This window comes from Coturnix japonica, chromosome 2 (assembly GCF_001577835.2).
Source record: "Coturnix japonica isolate 7356 chromosome 2, Coturnix japonica 2.1, whole genome shotgun sequence".
Lineage (NCBI taxonomy): Eukaryota > Metazoa > Chordata > Aves > Galliformes > Phasianidae > Coturnix > Coturnix japonica.
This window is the reverse complement of record NC_029517.1, coordinates 88,142,585-88,163,211: the sequence shown is the minus strand read 5'-3', so window position 1 is coordinate 88,163,211 and position 20,627 is coordinate 88,142,585. Positions and strand designations below refer to the sequence as shown.

General features: G+C 36.9%; 1 protein-coding gene across 7 annotated transcripts in view; it reads right to left on the bottom strand.

The window, feature by feature from the left end:
• The window catches only part of PIEZO2 (piezo type mechanosensitive ion channel component 2), a 273,784-nt gene that overhangs the window by 166,213 nt on the left and 86,944 nt on the right, over positions 1-20,627 (bottom strand). For all 7 annotated transcript variants that reach the window (XM_032442625.1, XM_032442628.1, XM_032442629.1 and 4 more), the window contains exon 3: positions 11,382-11,507. In XM_032442625.1, coding sequence (XP_032298516.1) covers positions 11,382-11,507 — 126 coding nt within the window. The remainder of the gene's footprint in view (positions 1-11,381; positions 11,508-20,627) is intronic.

The window sequence follows — 20,627 nt, the reverse complement described above, 5'->3', positions numbered from 1 at the left end:
GGGCATGAAAAGTTAAAAAAATAACTTTAAAATTTGTGTATTGTAAGCACTGCACAATCTAATTCATAGAAAGGCTGTTGAGAGAACAGGACAGTAATGAGCGGGTGGTATTTTGCTCTCAAAGAAATGCAATTTAACTAGCTGAAATTTATTTTGGTTAACAGTCCTCATAAAAACACAATACCGTGAGATTACAGTAGCAGAAGACATGGTCAGTCCTGCTTGTCTGGTCTACTCTATGCAGAATCATGGCTCATAGTATAAGCCAACAAGGCAAACCTGATCGCAGTTATCTCCAAACATTTCCATTTACAGATTAACTTAGTGACACTTTTAGGTGGGTTTGACAGTGAAAGGTTTATGTGAACCAGCGCCATGACTGAAAAAATTATTCCTGTACGTCACTTTCCTTCCTCATATTTTGTTGAGGAAAGAGATGCGTGAAGAGCAGCACAGAGCTCTATATTAAATCCACTATATACCAAACCAGAGACTGGCAGGCAATGTAAATTTTACTTCCCTTCTTCAAGACTTCCCCTTCCCAGACATTTCCCTTTTCGTGGCTACTGAGCATCCAAAAAGTGCCCATTCAACAAATCACTTTTGCTTAACATCTCCCTTCTGCAGAAAACAGTCATTTTCTGCTTTATAGAATGTAAGTTCCACAGGTAACAACACTACAGTTGTTTCTAATTTCATAACCAAATCACTTCTTTATTTTTTCAGACCTCAAAGTACCGCAACCCTGCTATCTTACCTGTTACAGCTCTCTGCACCTTTTGGAAACACTCATTTTTGAAGTCGGACTCAATGAGTTCTTGAGGTCCCATCCATGCCCTGCTGTTCTGTGACAAGCTTAATCAAGAAGGCATTGCTCATATCAGCTTCCTATCTCAGTGGTACTTACTGTTTTTTCAAGAATTTGGGAAATTTTATTGGTTAAAAAACTGTGCTGAAATCTTCCCCTCTCCCCCAGCCCAACCCCTTAGCTTACCTATGTTGGCTAATTAGGTAATTCAATCAGCTTGAATTACAATTTGAATTTCAATTAGCTTCAATTACAGCTCCTGCTGTAAGACATTAAGCCCCTGAAAATGAAACATGTGTATGTTTATATAAACGGAAAGAGACAAACTCAATTTGATAGCAGTTTAAGGGTAATCTCATGTCTCACTCCCCACAGGGGTAACTTTAGTTTCTATTTTTTATACTTTATTCTTAGACAAAAAAAATATCAGTCAAAAATATGCTGAAGAATTTCCACAAAACAATGAGAACTGATTAAACATCAATGTTTTGAACCTGCTGAACAGCTGTAAGCACAATAGCAACTTCAATTATTATTAGTTTTGGTTTTGTTTTGTATTTGTCAGTTGCAGTTTGGGAGAGTCTCTAGCTCACATCTGCAGGAATATATATATATATATATATATATATACAAAAGAAATGGTTAGCCACAAAAAGCAGTTTTTCTCTCCTTTACATTAAAACAAACAGAAAAAGTCCAGACATAAATAAGGCTTTCAACAGTAGGTCTTGTAATTCCACAAGTTTTATAACGCAGCTGTATTTAATTAACACTGGGCCACCACACCCTCCAGATGGGAGATTTTGAGGACCATTAAAATCCAGCCTGGCACCTTGACTAAGGTCTGTGTTTCTAAGAATGATGGTTGGTTGCTAGACTCTACAATAGAGCCTGTTCTGGGTGTAATCTGAATCCTTTGATGTTTTTCTGATGGAGGTAGGAACGTGAGTTTTCTCGTGAAACATCACGTTGTTCACGGATAAACCTGTGAGGTCTAGAACAAGCAAGAAATTCTTGGCACTTGCTGCTTGGCCATGAGTGGCACTGCCAACAAACTATAGGGAAACAATCCATGATCAAGTCACATTCTGTTCGCTCTAAAGGATGAGATAAAATCATTCTCTTACATTTCAATATTCTTAATTTGTATGCCAAAATGATTTTATCCGGCTATGTGAAGTTTCTTGGCCATGATAATTTTACAGGTAAAGTGACTCTCGAACCAAAAAATGCATGAACTGTTAGCAGTTCTTATCACTGTGTCCTTTTTCCTGGGGGCTGGCTGACTTCTCTGAAATATCCGACTCTATACATAATAGACTATATACATAATAACTGATCGGGCTCTTAAATTAACGTACGCTGAGTTACATTACTCATCATATCCTTTAGAAAAGGACTGAAGTTCTGTTATTATTAAGAATGGCCTTTTTCCTCTTTTAAGAAGTACAGAAATAAACTGAGGATACATCACACAAAGCTTGAGCAAGTTCTCATCAAACACTTGTGCATTAGAGAACACATCGATATTCAGTTCCTGCAGTTTTAAAATAGGCATTTGATATCACTGTACTTGGAAATGAAGTCCATTCTCTGGTCACTGGACTTTGAAAAATAGTACTCTACTTTCCTTATTTCTAGACACAAAATTACAGTTTTGTCATAAATCCCTTTATTAAAATTTTCATTGATGCCTTTGAAGGTCTTGATAGATATAGTCTATAATAATTACTTGTTACAGCTCTGAAATCCAGTTTATTGATTCTATAAATTTCTAAAAGAACATGGCATGATAGAACTCAGTAGTAAGCATCATATGTATGGATGGAAATGGTGCAATGATCTAGGTATCAGGAAAATGATAGACATCTAATGAAACAAAAGAGTAATGTTTAAGACTGAACTAAAACGTTCCTTTCTGAACTCACCTAGCAAGTTCTCTTCCTTCTGTAGATTTGAAAGGTATTTTTCCTTCCACTATGAGTGCTAAGGAATTTTACTTATTTATTTTGCCCTGTGTTAAATGCAAGCATGACAGATGTGCTGCACATTGTTTACGCAAAAGTGGTAAGGTACAGTGCCTCCTCACATCCTCTGTGGTTGTGAGGAGGCACTGTAGATGTATATCTGGCAGAAATTGAGGGAAATTGTAAGGCATCTTCCATTTAGAAGTGGACTCAAAGCATACAAGTTCATTCAGCATTTGACCCATATTTTGGGATGCATCCTAACACACTGACACAGGAGAGCCCACCAAAGCACTGTAAGTCCAAGCCTGTGAAGAAAACTTTTTCTCTGCAGATGTCTCCATGCTATATTATGTGAATGACATCCTTTTCTTTGTATCGTGGTAATTTATCTTATACCACAGATTTCATGCAACTGCTCAGTAAACCCAGTCCATTCTTCTGATGTTAACCTTGAGTCAAGACCTGCCTTTTGTCCTGAGCAACCATCAGTCTACATTGCCACCCACAGTCAGCTCACCTTGTATCTGGGACATCCAGCTAGGGACTCACTTGTGGCAGAGCTGCATGGGTCAGCAGCTGTCATCACCTCAACTCAGATTTGCCATTCCCTTCCCAGGTGAGGCTCACAGCACACTGCCAACACAGAGCATCATGAGGCATGGCAGGTTCAAGCCCAAAGGTTTGGATCCAGGAACAAAAACCTGTTCTAGCTTACAGTGTAAATACATACAAAGCCTCACAGCATCATCCTAGCAAATCAGAGTTTCTAGAAAATACTCAAAATGAAGAAAAAACAATAGGTAAAGATATTAACAGCCTATTTCCAAAGATTTATCTCAATTTGAAGTGAAATTATTTTCAGTGGAAAGTATTTTTCTAAACAGTGTTCAATGCACAAATATATGGTTTCCTGTTCCTGCACAGTAACTCCAAAAGAATGCCTCCTGAAATATTTATGAGAGTGATTTGGATGATCTGCAAGAGAGCTTTTCAACATGATGTCCTGTATCAGCAAAGAGATGCTGGTTGCTATAGCACTACAGCATTGGTCTTAATACTCACTACTACAACAAAACACTGCAGATGATCCAAAACAATCCCAAAATAGTAGTATTGGTGTGTAAGGCCTATCCCTGCAAAAGGACATACAGCTCTGAAACCAACCATGTGAACAGCCTGCTTATGACTTTTCTGGTCTTCAAAACCTTTCTCAACATGTAAACAGACTTGCCAGTAATTTGGGATTTAAAAGCAGCTTCCATTGCATTCTAATAAGATTTTCATAGGAGGCCCAAGCATATAATTAGTTGATAAACAACAGAACAGCTACTTACAAAAACATACAAGGCTCCTTTTCACACACTGGCTTCTTAATTTACCAAGAGAATTGACCATGAATACAAATAAACAAGAACTACCCTTCTTCTTTGCCTTCCCCTACTGTGTTATGTTTTATTGTGTGCCTCAAAGCTGGCCTTAATCCTCCCACTTTTTTTTTTTTTTTTCTTTTCTTTTTTTTGACATGGCAAAGAAAACTGCCCAAGTCAGCATCACAGCATTAGCAAGTCCACTGGGTGCTTCCCTTGGTGGAACATTAGCGCACATTTGGAAGCACACTAGTTTCAGAAACAATCTACATGCTGCACCCAGTGGCTTCCCAACAATTCTCTTCAACGCAGATCTGACTGTCAAAAACACAAACTCTGTCTGGCAGTAAGAAGGATGACCCCTGCGTCACATAAATTTTTCTGCTTCAGTCCAAACCTTTCCTAAAACTTCAGCCAAAGCTTCAGTCTGTACTGATTTTTTTTTTTTTTAATTTTATTTTACTCTGGAATTGTCTGATTTTACTGACACTTGTCACAATGTACAACCTCAGAGCATACCGCATGATTCTTCTTCCCCTACATCAGGAATACAAAGAGGAGAATTATAAACTCTAAGAAAGTATCCAGAAATCAGTGTCAGACAAAAACCCAAACAAATAGCCTTTTTCAACTCATGTCACATTCAGGGTAAATAGTTTCACGTCAGGAAAAGAGTGAATTTGTATGTACGTAACCTGGAGTACAGGATTTATTTATTTATTTATTTTAAAAAAAAACAATCTTAAAGGAAAGTATGATATACTAAAATCGTTCCTGCGTGATTATATACATCATGCAGAAGGTATTATATGTCAGCACTGAAAAAAATATATATATGTTTAGAATATTGCTGGATTTTCACATGGCAGCCTGTGAGTCTAGAAATAAAGATGCAGTCAGTACAATGAATAGCAACTTTCTGAACTGTTATGCACTAACACTCCTTAGGAAATTAAGCAGGACTTATCATACATGCCTAAGAAGCAATTACAGAAGCTTCTGTTTCCTCAGTCATAAATTTCCTGGCTGCATAAAGTAACACCAGAAGTGTTGAAGCAATGTTGACATTCAGTGTGTACTGGATTAAAGTGAAATTGACTTTTATGTGCAGAATAAACTATTGTAGCTTTTTAATTTCTCTTTGGTCATGAAAAAAATAAAAAATAAAAAATCTCACAGTAAAACTTTTTTGTGATAAAAAGTTTGTCTTAGGGTGTGTTCCACATGATCTACTGCATGATGCTATAAATTCTTGACTCTTGGTAAGACTGAAGCAACAGTCAGAAAAGGTTATTGGTAATACTGTACAACTACATACATTTCCAGGATCTTGTATAATCACTGAATCATAGAATCACAAGGCAGGAAAGGACCTACAAGATCATCTAATCCAACCATCCTCCCACTATCGTTGCTATGACAAGCCTCTAAAATGTATCTTGTAGCTCCTCATCCAGACGCCTCTTGAACACTGCCAGGAATGGCTAATCCACCACCTCCCTGAGCAGCCATTCCAGTGCCTGACCACTCTCTGAGAGAAAAAGTTTTTCCTTATGTCTAATCTAAACCTCCTCTGGTATAACTTGCAGCCATGTCCTTGGGTCCTGTTTGCTGCCTGGGAGAAGAGGCCAAGCCCCTCCTTATCACAACTTCCCTTCAGGAAGTCGTAGAGTGCAATGAGGTCTCCCCTGAGCCTCCTCTTCTCCACACTGAACAATCCCAGCAGGGTCCCAGTGCAGGACCCAGCACTTAGCTTTGTTGAACCTCATCCCATTCACCTCAGCCCAGTGATCCAGCCTATCCAGATCCCTCTAAAGGGCCCTTCCTACCCTCGGGCAGATTGGCACCACCTCCCAACTAGGTGTCATCTGCAAACTTAATGAGGGTACACTCAATCCCCTCATCCAGGTCATCAATGAAGATGTTAAACAAGATGGGCCCCAGTACCGACCTCTGGTGGACACCACTTGTAACAGGTCGCCAGCTAGACTTAACTCCATTAACCACTACCTGTTGGGCACAGCCCTCTAGCCAGTTCCTTGTCAAAAGAAGGTACAGCTGTCCAGGCCACAGGTAGTCAGTTTCCCCGGGAGAATACTGTGAGAGACCACATCAAAGGCTTTGCTGAATTTTAGGTAGACAACATCAACAGCCTTTTCCTTGACTATCGGACTGGTCACCAGTCGTAGGAGATGAAGTTGATCAAGCATGATCTGCCCTTCTGGCTGGGCCAGAACCCATCTGAACCCATTCTGGCTGGGCCTGATACCCTGGATGCCCCATCTGTGCCATGTGATCTCACCCAAGATGACTTGCTCCATAACTTTCCCTGGCACTGAGGTCAGGCTGACAGGCCTGTAGTTCCCCGGATCATCCTTTTGGTCCTTCTTGTAGATGGAAGTCACATCAGCAAGCTTCCAATCCTCCGGGACCTCTCCAGATCACCAGGAGCACTGGTAGCTGGTGGAGAAGTCCTTTCTTATATGTGTTTACATGCTAAACCAAAGCAAGGATTTTTCAATCCACACAGCACCAGGCAGAGGGAAGTATCTCAAAGAATCGACATATTGCTTGGGCTAAGAAGGACAAACCCATAGATTAACAGTTAGTAAAGAACAGTAGCTTTCACAGTTCCCTTTCATTTCTTAAAAGAAATTATATTAACTGGTCATCTGGGAGCGTTTTCAGCTTATCTTGTTGAAAGAAAAGAATTTCTCATTGCCTGAAAAATCTAATGTCAACATTCAAGACTGCATCTTTTTTTCTACCAGCAAAGAAAACCTCCAGTTTTCTCTTCCTGCCCCTCATGCCCCACAAAAACACAATCTAGCAACTTCTCAGGATACAGAAAAAATGAAATCTCACTAGGTACCTGGTACTCACTCCTGGGAAAGATCAACTGCAATCCTGGGTTTCAGCTTTCAGTAAGAAACCTAATTTGTTTGTACTGGATATCTCTGCTTTCTAACATAACCAAAGGCTCCAAGGGACACACTGGTAATAATGCAAACACAGGATGGACATTTGGCCAATACATCATTTAAATATATATAAAGCAGAAAGTTATTACAATTCCAAAAAGGTGACATGCATATGTTTGATATGTTGGGGATGGGGAATAATCTGAATTTAGTTCCCATAGTCTAATAGGGAAGCTATCTAGTAAAGCTTTAATTCTATTTCAGTCTATTCTCCTTTTTATTACATGTAACAATTCAGTAGATAAAACTTCTGAACTGTACGCAGTTTTAAAAAATAGTTTCTAGTTATTAGAGATCCAGTAGTTCTATTATTTGATGTAAAATAAAAATATCCAGAATTGCTGTGAATGACCACTTTGATATTCTAACAAACACTGAATCCAAAATTAACGTTGATTAAAAATACATCATATAAAAAACACTATTTTTAATTGTATTTCTAAGGACTGGTGTTTTAAGTAGTAAAAAACAACAACAACTGAAAGTTTAAAGTAATCATCATAGAAAACATTGCTGTTACTGGTGGAAATGTCATTTTAAAAATTGTTTAAATATAGTCTTAAGAAAGTATTATAGCATGCTTACTGAAGAATGAGACTCTATGTTACCTTGTAACCTAATTTTTCACTTCCCATCTCACAGATTCTGTATGCAGCTGATATTGCTTAATCTAACTATTAGGAATTTATTCCATCAGGAGTAAAAGTTTAATTAATGAAATCTACGTCTTATAGCATGAGTACTACTAAATCTCAAATCTGATTCTGGATAGGGGAATATCACTGAAACAAAACTGATTAAATTGCTCTCAGTTGCTTAAGTTTACCACAGCTCACACTTGTATTTATTGTTTTCCTTCTCTACTATATGAACTCTGATTATTTTGAAACACTCTATTTAGGAGGTATTTAATATTAGTTCTAATCAATCCATCTATAACTAACTAGAAATGTTTTACTAAGATAAAGAGGACTCCTAGGAGCAATTAGTGCTAAGTAATATTCAGAAGATCCTGAAAAAAAAAACACAAACTAAACAAAATAAATAAATAAATAAATAACCCCCCCCCAACCCCAACCCCATGGTTAGCTGAACATTTTTAAACACCTCTATCAACCCATCAGTACACATCCACTCGTTATGTTATCAGCTTACAGATGTTTCTGGAGCCAGCCTGAAAGAGAAGGTGTAGACACTAAATGAATGATGGATGAAAAAATGAGAAGAAACCAAACATTCCAAGACTCACTTATTCTAAACACTATCAGTTCATTTTTAATAACTCCAAGATAAGAGCACAATGCTTAACAGTCTATCAAAAATTCTACTTTCTACTTTGCTCTTATAATATATGTATATATAACCATAAATCCTTCATGGTGGCATTTGCAGGTGTTCCCTTAATGAGGGATGATGAACAAATCGGAAGACAGAATTCAGAAGAGTCTTGTTAAACAAAAGCATCCTGGAAAAATGTGGGTAAGCACACATATACGAAGGGCTTATGTGAATATGAGATAAGGAAAAAATATATATATCTGCTTTGCAGAAAATGATTTTTCCATTACAATTAATTAAAAATAAAGTGTGAGACACCACCAATTGCAAATAAATAAATGAATAAGTACCATGTAGTAACACATAAACAAGAAGCTTCAGTTGTATGCAAGTGGGCAATTGTTATATTCATCATGTACTCTGTGAAATTACTGCCTTTTTTTGGGCACTGGACCTCAAGAAGTACATGGATCACTTGGAGCGAACAGAGGTAGACCAGCAAGTAAACATGACCTATGAAGAAAGTTTGGAGGGACTGAAGTTCTATAAAAAGAAGAGAATGAAAGGACTATATATGACAGACATGAGTGTAGTATTCAAGAACTTAACAGGAACCATAAAAGAAATAGAAATTTATCCTCCATTTCTACAGTACATTGAAGGTGACGGATAAGATATTTTTACTAAGGGAGTAACAAATTCCATTATGATAAGGATCAGAAGAGACTATATAATATTTCCAGAAGGGCATACAGGGCTTAGGAACTAAACAAACAGCTATAAAAACTGTTTCATAACAGTTGATCCTGATCTGGATAGGGAAACAGAAAACTCCAGTCTTCTAGTCCACACTTCTGCACTTCTTATTGAGTGAAAATAGTTAAATAAACATTAACAGCTAACTCTAACAGGCAGAGATCATAACATTACACAGACTCTATGGGCATGGTGCTGTCATTTCTCCAGCTATGGCTTAGCACACTGCTGTAGTCAATTTTGCAGAGCATTATTCATATAGCTAGGGAACAGGAAATATAGTAGGGCTGTTGTCACCAAATAATTACAAGCAGAAACTCTACCAAGTACTTTCCGAAGTGGGTGTTTTTTTCTTTTCCTCACATTCACAGTACCACATATTCTCTGGTGCCACTTAACAATAATAATTTATGTTATCAATTGATCTAACAAAGGACTTGGTATTTTCTGTCTCTTTCATCCACAACATCCCTTATATCTTCTTCATCTTCCTCTGCTCCCGGCAGGTCCAGTACCATGTTCCCTTCTTCATTGGCTTCATCTGAAGCTGACCGACTACAGCCATAACACTAAATAAAATGGTGCCAGTTCACTCTGCACACATATCGAGGCACTGAAATTCAACTGATTTTTTTGTATGGCTAGACTGTTAAAACAGCCTCTTGAACAACTTCTGTCAGACAGTTTTTCCCTCAAACAAGTCAGTCAATGTTTGGGAGTTTACATGTGACAAGTACCACTCCCAGCAGGGTAGGATGGGGGTCATTTCATGCTAACTGGACTCAGTGCTGGAGATCAGCCTGTGGCACCTTCATTTTACTACTACATCCACACTCACTGTCCTATGAGGTTGCATGTAAGGAAATAATTATTATAGCATCTAGAAGAGAAGCTGTTGAGTTTAGCAATATTAATTGCAGACAGAAATAGTATGTCCTCTCTTTCCTTCCCGCAGAAGTGGACTCTTGAGAATAAAGTAATCATTTAAGTGGGATTCCACTGTACAACCCAGTTCCCACTGCAGGACAAAGAAAAAGTGATGTGGCTACATCCCCATTTTGGATGATTAGGAACTCTCTACCCATACAAACAGCTTCTAACACTGATACAATTCACTATAATTTAAATAGAAAGCATGTATTTTTGCTATAAGAAGTTTAGATATGAGAAGTAGTCAACTCATCTGATTCACTCTATCAATACTAGGCATTTCTGGAAAAAAAGAAAATATGCTTTTTGATTCTGAAGGTCTGACGTGAACTGACAAAGCCTGCAGTCTTCCTGTTACGACTGATATAAACACGGTCATGCCTTTTTTATCAAGAAAGGTTTTCAGCTAAAAGCAAAATTGTAATGCACACTCCAAGTTTCCTTTGGATTTTGTCGCGTTAAGTGAAATACTTTACTTCGCAAAATGCTTCTTGTGTTTAATTGTAGCAGAACTGTTTACCCAAATGGCAGCAGCCTACACTGGGATAAGTTAAATGGACATTTATCAAAGGCATGTTGACAGTTTTAAATGTTAATCATAAGCATTGCAAGACAAGTACGAATAGCTTCTACCTGGAGGTTACATATCCAATTCAGTGCATAGATACTGTAATTAACTTCTACACAGTAAAGTACATTTGCTTCTGAATTATTGAAGAGCATTTCCTGAGAGAGGAAGATGTAAAACATCATGCAATATATTTATAAGTAGAGTTTACATATAAATAAAAACTGAAAATTCTTCTGCCTATATAACACAGGCAAGAAAAATGAAATACTGTTTAAAAATATAAATCTCGAGGTCAAGATTTAACTTTTAATTTACCAAACAGCTTAACAGAGTTCCACCAAACAGAGGCATAATATATGGGCAGAGGTTTTTTTATTACTATATTTCATTTTATTTTAGTACAGTGAATTATTAAATAATAAGGCTACAGTTCAGCTACCTCAAGTTCTGAGGGAATTTTGAGAAAGCCTAAAAGTAATCATTGCGAAACTAAAACAGAACATTTATCTAGTGGGAACAGAGTTAACACACTTGATTTCTTAAACCACTCTAGAATTTTTGCCCTAGTCACAGAAATTAATAAGGAAACAAACTAAGAAAAAGGAAGAAAAATTCATAAAAGCACGATGATAAGTGTCTTCCCATCAACCCTTCACCCCTCAAACCACTGAAGCATCTGGGCACTTAAAATGCTAATAAAAGCTAAAAGCTTTTACTCACAGTTAAAACCAGGTTCAATAGTTCTTCCAGCTTCAAGACTGTTTATTGTAATCTGAAAGATGATGTGCAGCAGCAGAAATGATAGACTGGTGAAACACAGAGATTTTAATAATCGTCCTGTATGCCCTAGAAGAAAAAATACATATATATATGTAGTTATTGATGCTGTAGATGAATTTCTAAGCATTGTTTAAAGGTTTTCAGTAAAAAAAAACACAAAACAACACCAACAGTGGATAATGCCATATCTAAAAGCAGACTTACATAAATGTGCCCTTCGGTATTCTTTAACTACAAAACTCACTGATTACTGTTGCTGATATTTCCTTCTGCTCTTCTATCAAAATAGTTTATTTTGTCTTCAAATAGCAATTTTACACTACAAATAATATCATTATGCTCCATGTTACCTGATACAAAGTATGTACAATACTTCTACTATTGAGAAAAATAAAAAAGCTATTAATCTAATTACACTTTCCAAAACAAATGGCGTGGAAAGAGGAATAACAACATGGGAACCTCATTTTGGCTCAGAAATAGAGACAAATTTTCAAGTGAATGCTTTGCTTTGTGTAGACTGCCCTCTTTCTCTTCCTGCAGTAGATTTTTTGAAAATTATTTGCAGTACACACTGAAGAATGCTGTGCCAAATACACTTGGTTTTAGCTCCTCTATGATTTACTGGATATCGATAGCCAAAAGCCAATATCAAGTGCTTGATGAAGACTTTGAAAATGCCTTACAAATCCTCTAGGAAACACTCAGCTTTATCACAGGCAGCCAAATTTGCAAAGGATGAATAAAGTAAACCATTAGTATTTCAGAAAATATGCAGCATTAACAGTAAGTTGTATTGCTGATAAAAGACAACATTACAAAACACCCTACTTGACCTATTCACAACAAAATTCTATTTCTTAAGTACCTTATACCTAGATTTTATCCCACCTACATCATGCATTTGAGGGTTATTTTATAAATTTACAGATTGAAAAGGGTAAACTGCTCAAATTCTTACAAGGGTTTATAAACAAAACCACGGCAACGGAGGGCACAACTAGGTGATTATACTTGGGAAATGTTTACCCTACACGCATCCTGTTTCTTTTATACTTACGTTGTGTGAGTTTATAGCTAGCAGCTTCTAGAAAGAAGGTGATGACCAAGACTGACCTTTGCTTTGGTTCCAATTGGATTACTGAGCTGATAAGTTCACTGCTGCATGACAGGGAGTCAATTGTGTTGTACTGTATTTTTTTTATTTGCTTCCACTTTCTCACTGCTCTTGCCTGTTACTAATAGGCAATAAATTACTTTAATCTCTCTATGATGAGTCTGTTTTGCCCATTATAGTAATTGGTGAGTGAACTCCTTGCCCTCATCTCAGCAACTGAGCCCCTTTCCTGTCATATTTCCTTTGAGCAGGGCAGTGAGTGAGCGGTGTGGCCATCAGGGCAAAACATCTCAGGCATATCATCAATGGCCAAAACCACAGTTTAAAAGTAAAGAATCAGATAAATGTGATTTTGTCGCTATAGAAAAATTTGTAATTCATTGCACTACATCAGACTCAAACTTTTGTTATGTTTGCTATCTTGACAATGCAAATTTTTATTACCAAATGCCTGTGATGATCTTGCTTAAAATAAATAAATAAATAAATAAAAAGCTTGAATAATTCAAACAAAATGAAAAATGGAAACAGCAAGCTTAAGTATGAAATCCTGAAGTCTGAAAAGGAAGTTCTATTCACTAAGTATGTGGCTTGCATGACCTATTCACTGGTTTCCAGTGATCGGAGTACTGGTCAGACATCAGAGTTCTCAGAAATGAGACAATCCAGGCTGCAGAGCATTTCAGAACAGAGTAAAGTTTAAATTCTTCATGTCAGAGGTCATTTTTTGTTCCATGTGTACAGACGTTGGCCTGAGAGCCTGGCTTAAAACAAGAATATCCAAACAGTATGAATGAATAAGTAACAAAATATCTCCTATATTCAAGGTCATGAAGGGAGAATATATAACAAGCTGCATGTTATTACATCAGTTTTTAAGTGTGCTGTCATATGTGATGAAATACAATGACTGGCAAGTCTCAATATTTGGTAGTTTTTACTGCATTACCAGATCCCAGGCTGCATAATCTGAATATGTATTTATTTATATATCTATTTTTAATGTACTTTAAAGCCGAAGACAAAGTATTTGACAACACAGACCCTATGTACCCAACATTTCTGTTCAAACATATTTGTAGATTGAATGATGGATTTAACAACTAACTGTGATTGTCTTCCTTTTAGGAACTGAAAAATGTTGAAAAAAGCATTTCTTGAAATGCTGAAATGTCAGGGAAACATCTGCACAAAGTTAAGGAATATTTTAAAAGGATAATTACCACGATAACAAATGAAGACTCAGCTCGATAGTGTATATGGCAGAGGAAATACACTACTGGAAGGCAGCATGTTTAGTGCAGATTACAACATTCCTCAAGGACTGTTCTCAGTGGGCCATCAGTAGGATAGGACCACCATAAGACCCTACTGATGAGCCCGTTGCATGCACCACATTCAGCTGTGACAGCAGAAACTAGAAGTTTTTGGAGAAGAATAATAAATACTCTGCCCCTGATCTCAAAAGTTTTGGAGAGACATCAACAACTTGGGAGAAATTGGAGTGCTAGAAAAAACAGTGAATTATTGGATATGTAATTTATGCCAAGGAAGAAGTGACAGATTTGGACAAAGGGTAAGTTTCAATTTATAGTGGTTTTTGGATAAACCCATTTGTCTATATTTTTACTTCCATATTTTTTCATTCTACTGAAAACTTAATTCTAAACTACACGAATGAAAAAATTAACTGTACAGGACTGAGTAGAAAGAAAAAAGGGAAAAAGTTCACACTGGAAATGAAAATACTACACTGATTGCTTTCCTTTCTTTTTAGACATATAGACTCATATGTTCATAAAGGTTGTTATAGGAAGAATATTCTCACAAAACGCCTGTATTTGTAGCTTTCAAACTGGGTTGTGAATTTACTCACACTGTTGTGGTTCCACCAGCTCCAGTAAACCAAGGTGAATGAGCAGAGTATGTCTCAGAACTTGCACAAATGATTAGAAAAATGGATCTGCTTTCAGTTGTAGTGTGCTGTTCCTTATGGTACTCTGTAGGACCTATACCTGGCTTTAGAAACGTCCTCCAGTGCACTTCAGAAACACAAGGAACATGCTTCCAAACTCTTGAGCCTTCCAAAAGGTCATCTTGTCCATCAACCCAGCAGGAATGTGGTCAGAATGCAAAGGCTTTATTAATCTTCTTCTAGCTAGCCCAATTGCAACACTAAATGGGATTCAAGCTTTTCAAACGTGGCAGAGGAATCAATTTTTTATTTTCCAAAAGTAATGCAGCCAAGAGCTGGATTAGTGATGGCATGTCCCCTCAGCCACAGGCATGCATCCTTAGTACAGCTGACTGTTTGAATGTGCCCAACTGGGACTGCTGCTGTCAACAAACACATGCATTTCTTCTCTGCCTGTATCTTGACTATTTGAAAAGATAGAGCCTCCACCATTTATCCAGTGTAGAAAAATTGAATGCTAATGTTTAGAGAGGAAGTTCTGTGATCTTTTTCTGCTACTCCTTTTCTCTACAGTAACAGAGTATGACAGAGTTATTACTACTTAATATGTTGAATTTCCTAAGAACTTCTTCCAAAAGGATGTGCTAAAAGGACATGGAAAACTGGTCAATTGTTACCAAGACCAACTTAAGAATCAAATATATTAGCTATTACTACAAAATCTGACCAGGAGCTTCAGGCTGTTGTAAAGAGCCTATCATATGGAAAACTCTTCAGTTGTTTGCAAGGTGCACTTTTATTCTACAAAGTTTTTTGTTACTCTCATTCATTGGGTGGGGCACCACAAAAAAACTGCTCGCATCTCTATCCTGATTTTTTTGGCAAGTACCATCATGCATCTATACACAGAAAGTGATAAGTTCAAAGGGAAAGTATGTACTCTCCTTGCACCGAGCTTGTGGTTTAGCTATAACCTTAATGTTGAACTTTTTCAAGTCAGTTGACTTTTTCAAGTCAGTTGCACCCTGAACTGCTGCTGCACTCTACTTTAATAGTTTCGCCTGAGCAATTTTTTCACAAAACACTATTTATGCAGCTCACAGCAGACGAAACATCAAAGTAGAAATCATTTTTCACATGATCTTTGATAGCACACAGTGAGTGGTAAATATTAATGGACACTTGTCTTCTGAACTACTGACATTTCAGTTAATAAAGATACTCAATTACAGACACTTCAGGATTAATTTTTTTTCATAAACCATTTCATCAGTTAATGACAAACATAAAACTATCTATCTCTCAACCAGTGTCTTAGCTGCAGAAAATTTGTTCTGTGGCATGGGTAGGGTCAGTCCCATAGAATTTGTTTCAGCTGGCAATTTTAGAACTTGATTTTATGTCAAGAACCATGGAGCTTAACTAAAATCAGAGTCTAAAAACTCTACTAATCTCCTACTCCGTGGCTCCAAATATGAGTCTGTCAACATTATCTACAGTACAATCAGGGGCAATTAGGAGTGGGAAGATAATAAAATTTCTGTCCCATGAACAAACCTGAAAGATACACAGGAACAAAAAAATCAGACTCTCATAATTTCCCAAGTAAAACAAATTCAGTATTTCATCAGCAATTTTTTAAGTACATCAAGATACCACAACTTATTTATGGAGATAAATGAATTATAAGAGCCCTGATTTGAAGCCTGTGCTAAGTTTCAGAAGCGATTAAAACTACAGTTGGTTCTATGTAATCTTCAGAAAAAAATGTCATCACGGAGTTCCTCCCGCATTCAGAGATGTTGTAATGTTTGACAGAAAAATATCCATGGATGCTTTCCTCACTTCAAAAGGCTATTCAATAAACTGTAGTTGCTATGTTTTTAAAAGATACAGGAACAAAAATTGCATTAATATCACTGTAAAGTTTTGGCCAGTTGATTGCTGAAGCACAATGAGGCAAATGTATATTAAAAAAAAAAAAAAAAAAAGAAAGGAAGGCAATTGCCTGGAATAATTATTGTAAGAATAAAATATAATAATATGACAATGGCATACCCTGTACACAGTACCATGTGCAATTACAAGTCACTAATCCACCACAGAACGCAACTGCATATTGGCTCCTCTTTACTAAGTCAGACATTCTTTGTAAATAGAGAAAAAGGTGTCATCCTTTCATTGCACAGCAAGCATAATCAGAACATCTAGACTCAGCTTAATAAAACAGATTCCTTTAAGATTCTTGTATATACTCATGTGTTTCCTTCCATTTCTCTCTTTTAATAACTACAGAGCTCTAGGAAGGAAAAAAAAAAGTTAGTTTAGAGAAGATCACTGACAGTTCCATGAATGCCAAACAGACACAGGTAAACACAGTCAAAAATGTTGTGTAATTTTTAAAAAAAAAAAAAAAATTTAAAAAAAAAAAGATGATGATGATGATTTAGAAATGAAAACATAAAAAGTGTTGCATGGGATAATAAATGCCTACTTATTCAAGCTTCTTGCAGGATTTCCTGTTTTTCCTAGAAGTTTTCATGCCCAGAATACTTCTAGAACTGAGCTGTATCCTCTGCATCAATACACAATACCATCGTTCAAGCTGGTTATAATCTCTAACCAACAAGTTTACACAGGCAATTTACCCATTTTGTTAACAAAATATTTGTCAGAAAAGACTCAGAACTTAGCCGTTCCTTTTTCTTTCCAGATGATCCTCATATGTTTTCAAAGCAAACAATGGCTACTTGATGTCTGCTTCTCAATTTGACAAGTGACTGTACCAAGTTAAACACAGGAAATAAATATCATCTCAGATATTAGTGCATATTAACACTGAGCAATTTTAAGGCAGAGCTGTTCAGGAGTATTTGAGGTTTTAAAACACATTTCCATCTGCTTCCTGTGAGGAATCTGAATCTCCATGTTTTCTACTGCAGACAATATTTATTTTGAACTCAAATTAATCCAGCCATTATTATCTGTCAGATGCAGTGCTTACAATGTACTTTACACATGGTCATAAGAAACAGGTAACTCTAACTGGAATTCAGTTCCTTCAACAACAGAGAGTCCAAACAACTCCAAAGTGATGGGAAATAATAGCAGGACATTTGCTACAGTTCTGAAATACACTATAAAAAAATCAGTACTTACTGGGAGGTAAATAACTCTTTTTCTATTAATACCTAACCACATGTGTTAATAAGCAGAAAACAATTTGATGCAAAGTACAGTGAGAAGGCTAGAAAGCTGTGTAAATAAGACTAATATAGCTATTGCAAAATAAACCCTAACAGACTATGTCTATACAAAGAACTAAGTGCTGAACTCACTGGAAACTGTGCTACGAATTTCTACCCTTCTGAAAACTCCCCAGAAGCTCAAGATGCTCTCAGCACAGGCAGAAGTCTTGCATATGGTCTACCATCTTTTTTAAGAATTTGCATTAGTTAATTTCTAGAAAAATACAATACAACTTCTAATTCAATAAAGGACCCATAAGTTTCATAGTTTCGTGCGGGTTGGAAGGGACCTTAGAGATCATCGAGTCCAGCCCCCGGGATTTCGAGCCTCTGTGTAGCAGAGCGGCACTTCTACCACTTGTGCCACAGGGGGGATTCAAACTCCGGGCCCCAGTGTTGCAAGGCGGCGTCTTTAACCACTGCGCCACCGGGGCACACATAAAAAGTTAAAATAAAGTTAAAATACATTATTCTTTCAATTTCTCTGCAAAAACTTCCTAAGAAATTAGGTTGTGAATTCTGTGTAATTCTGTGGAGTAGTAGATAAAAAAATACTGAAGAACTGCAGACTAATAAATCTTACTTGCACACTTGGGAAATTGTTGTAAACTTGAATATAGATTAGACTGAGAGGATTAGCTCCTGAAGAGGAGACCAGGTAACAAGAAGACTGTAATACCTAGAAGATCTTAGAAATCTGTGAAGAAACCAAAGGACATGTAGAGAATAATACTTTAGATGAAACAGTAAAGTCAGTTTTCAGTAAACTTCTGAGCTGTATTTCAGAAGAACAAATTTCTGTCAGTGACTCTTAGAGGAAATGAACCATCATGGTAACAGAAGTGATGTCATCTTGGGACATACCAGCTCTTGCTGATGGTGATTATTTGTCATCCAGCTCAGTCGCAATAGGTTCAGAAGTATTTTTTTTTCCTTATTAATGACAGAATTATTCATATTTGTTAAATTCTGTATAGTATTCATTTTATGTGTGAAACGGAATGAATGTAAAATACTATGATCTTTAAGGTTCCTTCCAACCCAAGCCATTCTATGGTTAATTCTATAATTATAAACAAAACTTCTATGCTTTTAGAAACATCTGATTTTTCAGGAGACGAAATCGTAACATCTCTTAATATTGCATAAAATGCCTAGACTAGGATGATTAGAACTCACTGAAATGCTGAAATCCTACACACTACTTTGAATTCAGGCTAAGTATTGACACTCTGATATCTCAGGCAGCCTCTATGAAGAAAATGAATGGTTGATGCAAGGTATACAGGTAAGAAAAGGCCAAGACAAAGAAATGTACTGATTGTCCATTCAGAGTGATCAGAAGTGGCCACAAGCAGATGTCCGGGGAAGCATACCAGTAGTTTAACACTCCCTCCAGGTCACTAACCATTTCCAGATTAGCTGAACCAGATTTATTTGGTAAATTTCTGCTTTGTGAGCTTCTTCAGCCTCACTCTGAGCTAGACACATTTTCAGTATATACAACATTCTTCATCTGGGATTACCACAGATCAGTTGCTCACAGAATTTCTGAAGCTTATTCCTGTTTACTTCATACGATGTTTCCTAGTTCTCATACCACGAGAAAATGTGAACTGTTCCTCTCTATCCATCCTTTTCATCCAAAGCATTACTTTGTACTTTTCAATCACACAATTTTTCATTTGCATATTTTCCTATCTAGAGTCTGAGCCTACTCAGCCATTCTTTAGACACTGCTGCATATACTTAAGTTATCCCCATCAATCCAATTCTGAACTCTTCTCCGGTTATACTACATCCCCTTTAGAGTACGGTGTCACAGCTACAGAAGACAACTATGTCATGGCTTTATACAGTAGAATAACACTGTTCTACTTCATCATGCATGTTGTTCCATTACATTCAAAATTCAGCTTCTGCTGAGACATTAAACTGATGGTTCCACAAATATCACAGGCATTGCATTATTAAGTGGCAATGTGAGCTGAGTGATCATTGTATGCATAGAAGTTACCAGAAGTACCACGTACTTTAAATTTTTTATATTTGTTTAGACATTCAGAAGACCTCCACTTCATAAAATACTCTTCAAAGTTCTCTTATCACATCAGAGACTTTAAAAAACTGTAAGTTTCATCTGCTTGCTTCTGCATAAATCACTTCTCAAAAAAGCCAAAAGACCTATTCTAATGTCTGGAACCTACAGTAAGGAAGACTGCTTAATGCTGACTTAAGTTTATCACAGACCGACTTATTTCATACAGAAATTAAAAACTACCTGAAGGGAAGTATGTGCTGCCTTCAGAGATAAATACTTCAGTTCTCCTTATCCCTGTAGGATTTTACAGAAGTTTTTCAAGATAGACATGTTTCTCCATTAAGAATAACCAAGCATTCATGGCAAGACATTGGCTTAGTAGTATCTGTGTCCAACTAGATCTAGTATTTCTGACATTTTGTCCTCTGGGGTAGACATAAGAGGATCAGTAGTTTCATTCTTCCATGTACAACAAAACTGTGGGGATCCTGCAGCCAAACATAGTAAAACTGCTTCAACGTTTGAAACTGAATTTGGCACCTACATTCTGCACACATGTAGTACAATTGTTGTCCAAGGAGTGTCTCAGGATCCAAGAGGCCTCTAGGGCAGAATGTGAGACGTCACTGGGATTTCTCACACATCTGCCTTTCTGCTAGAAGGATTTGGAATCATCCCCTACATAACAGTGGGGCTGGTGAGAACAACTTCCTCAAATCTTGCAAGAAGCACTACGAACTTCAGTATTTGCATTTCTTCTTTTAGATGTTCTTCTAGAACAGGTTGCTTCTTGAACAGTTTTAAATACTTTTTCCTATGATAGGAGATCTAGGTTTGGAAAGAAATGGCATTTGACTAACTGACC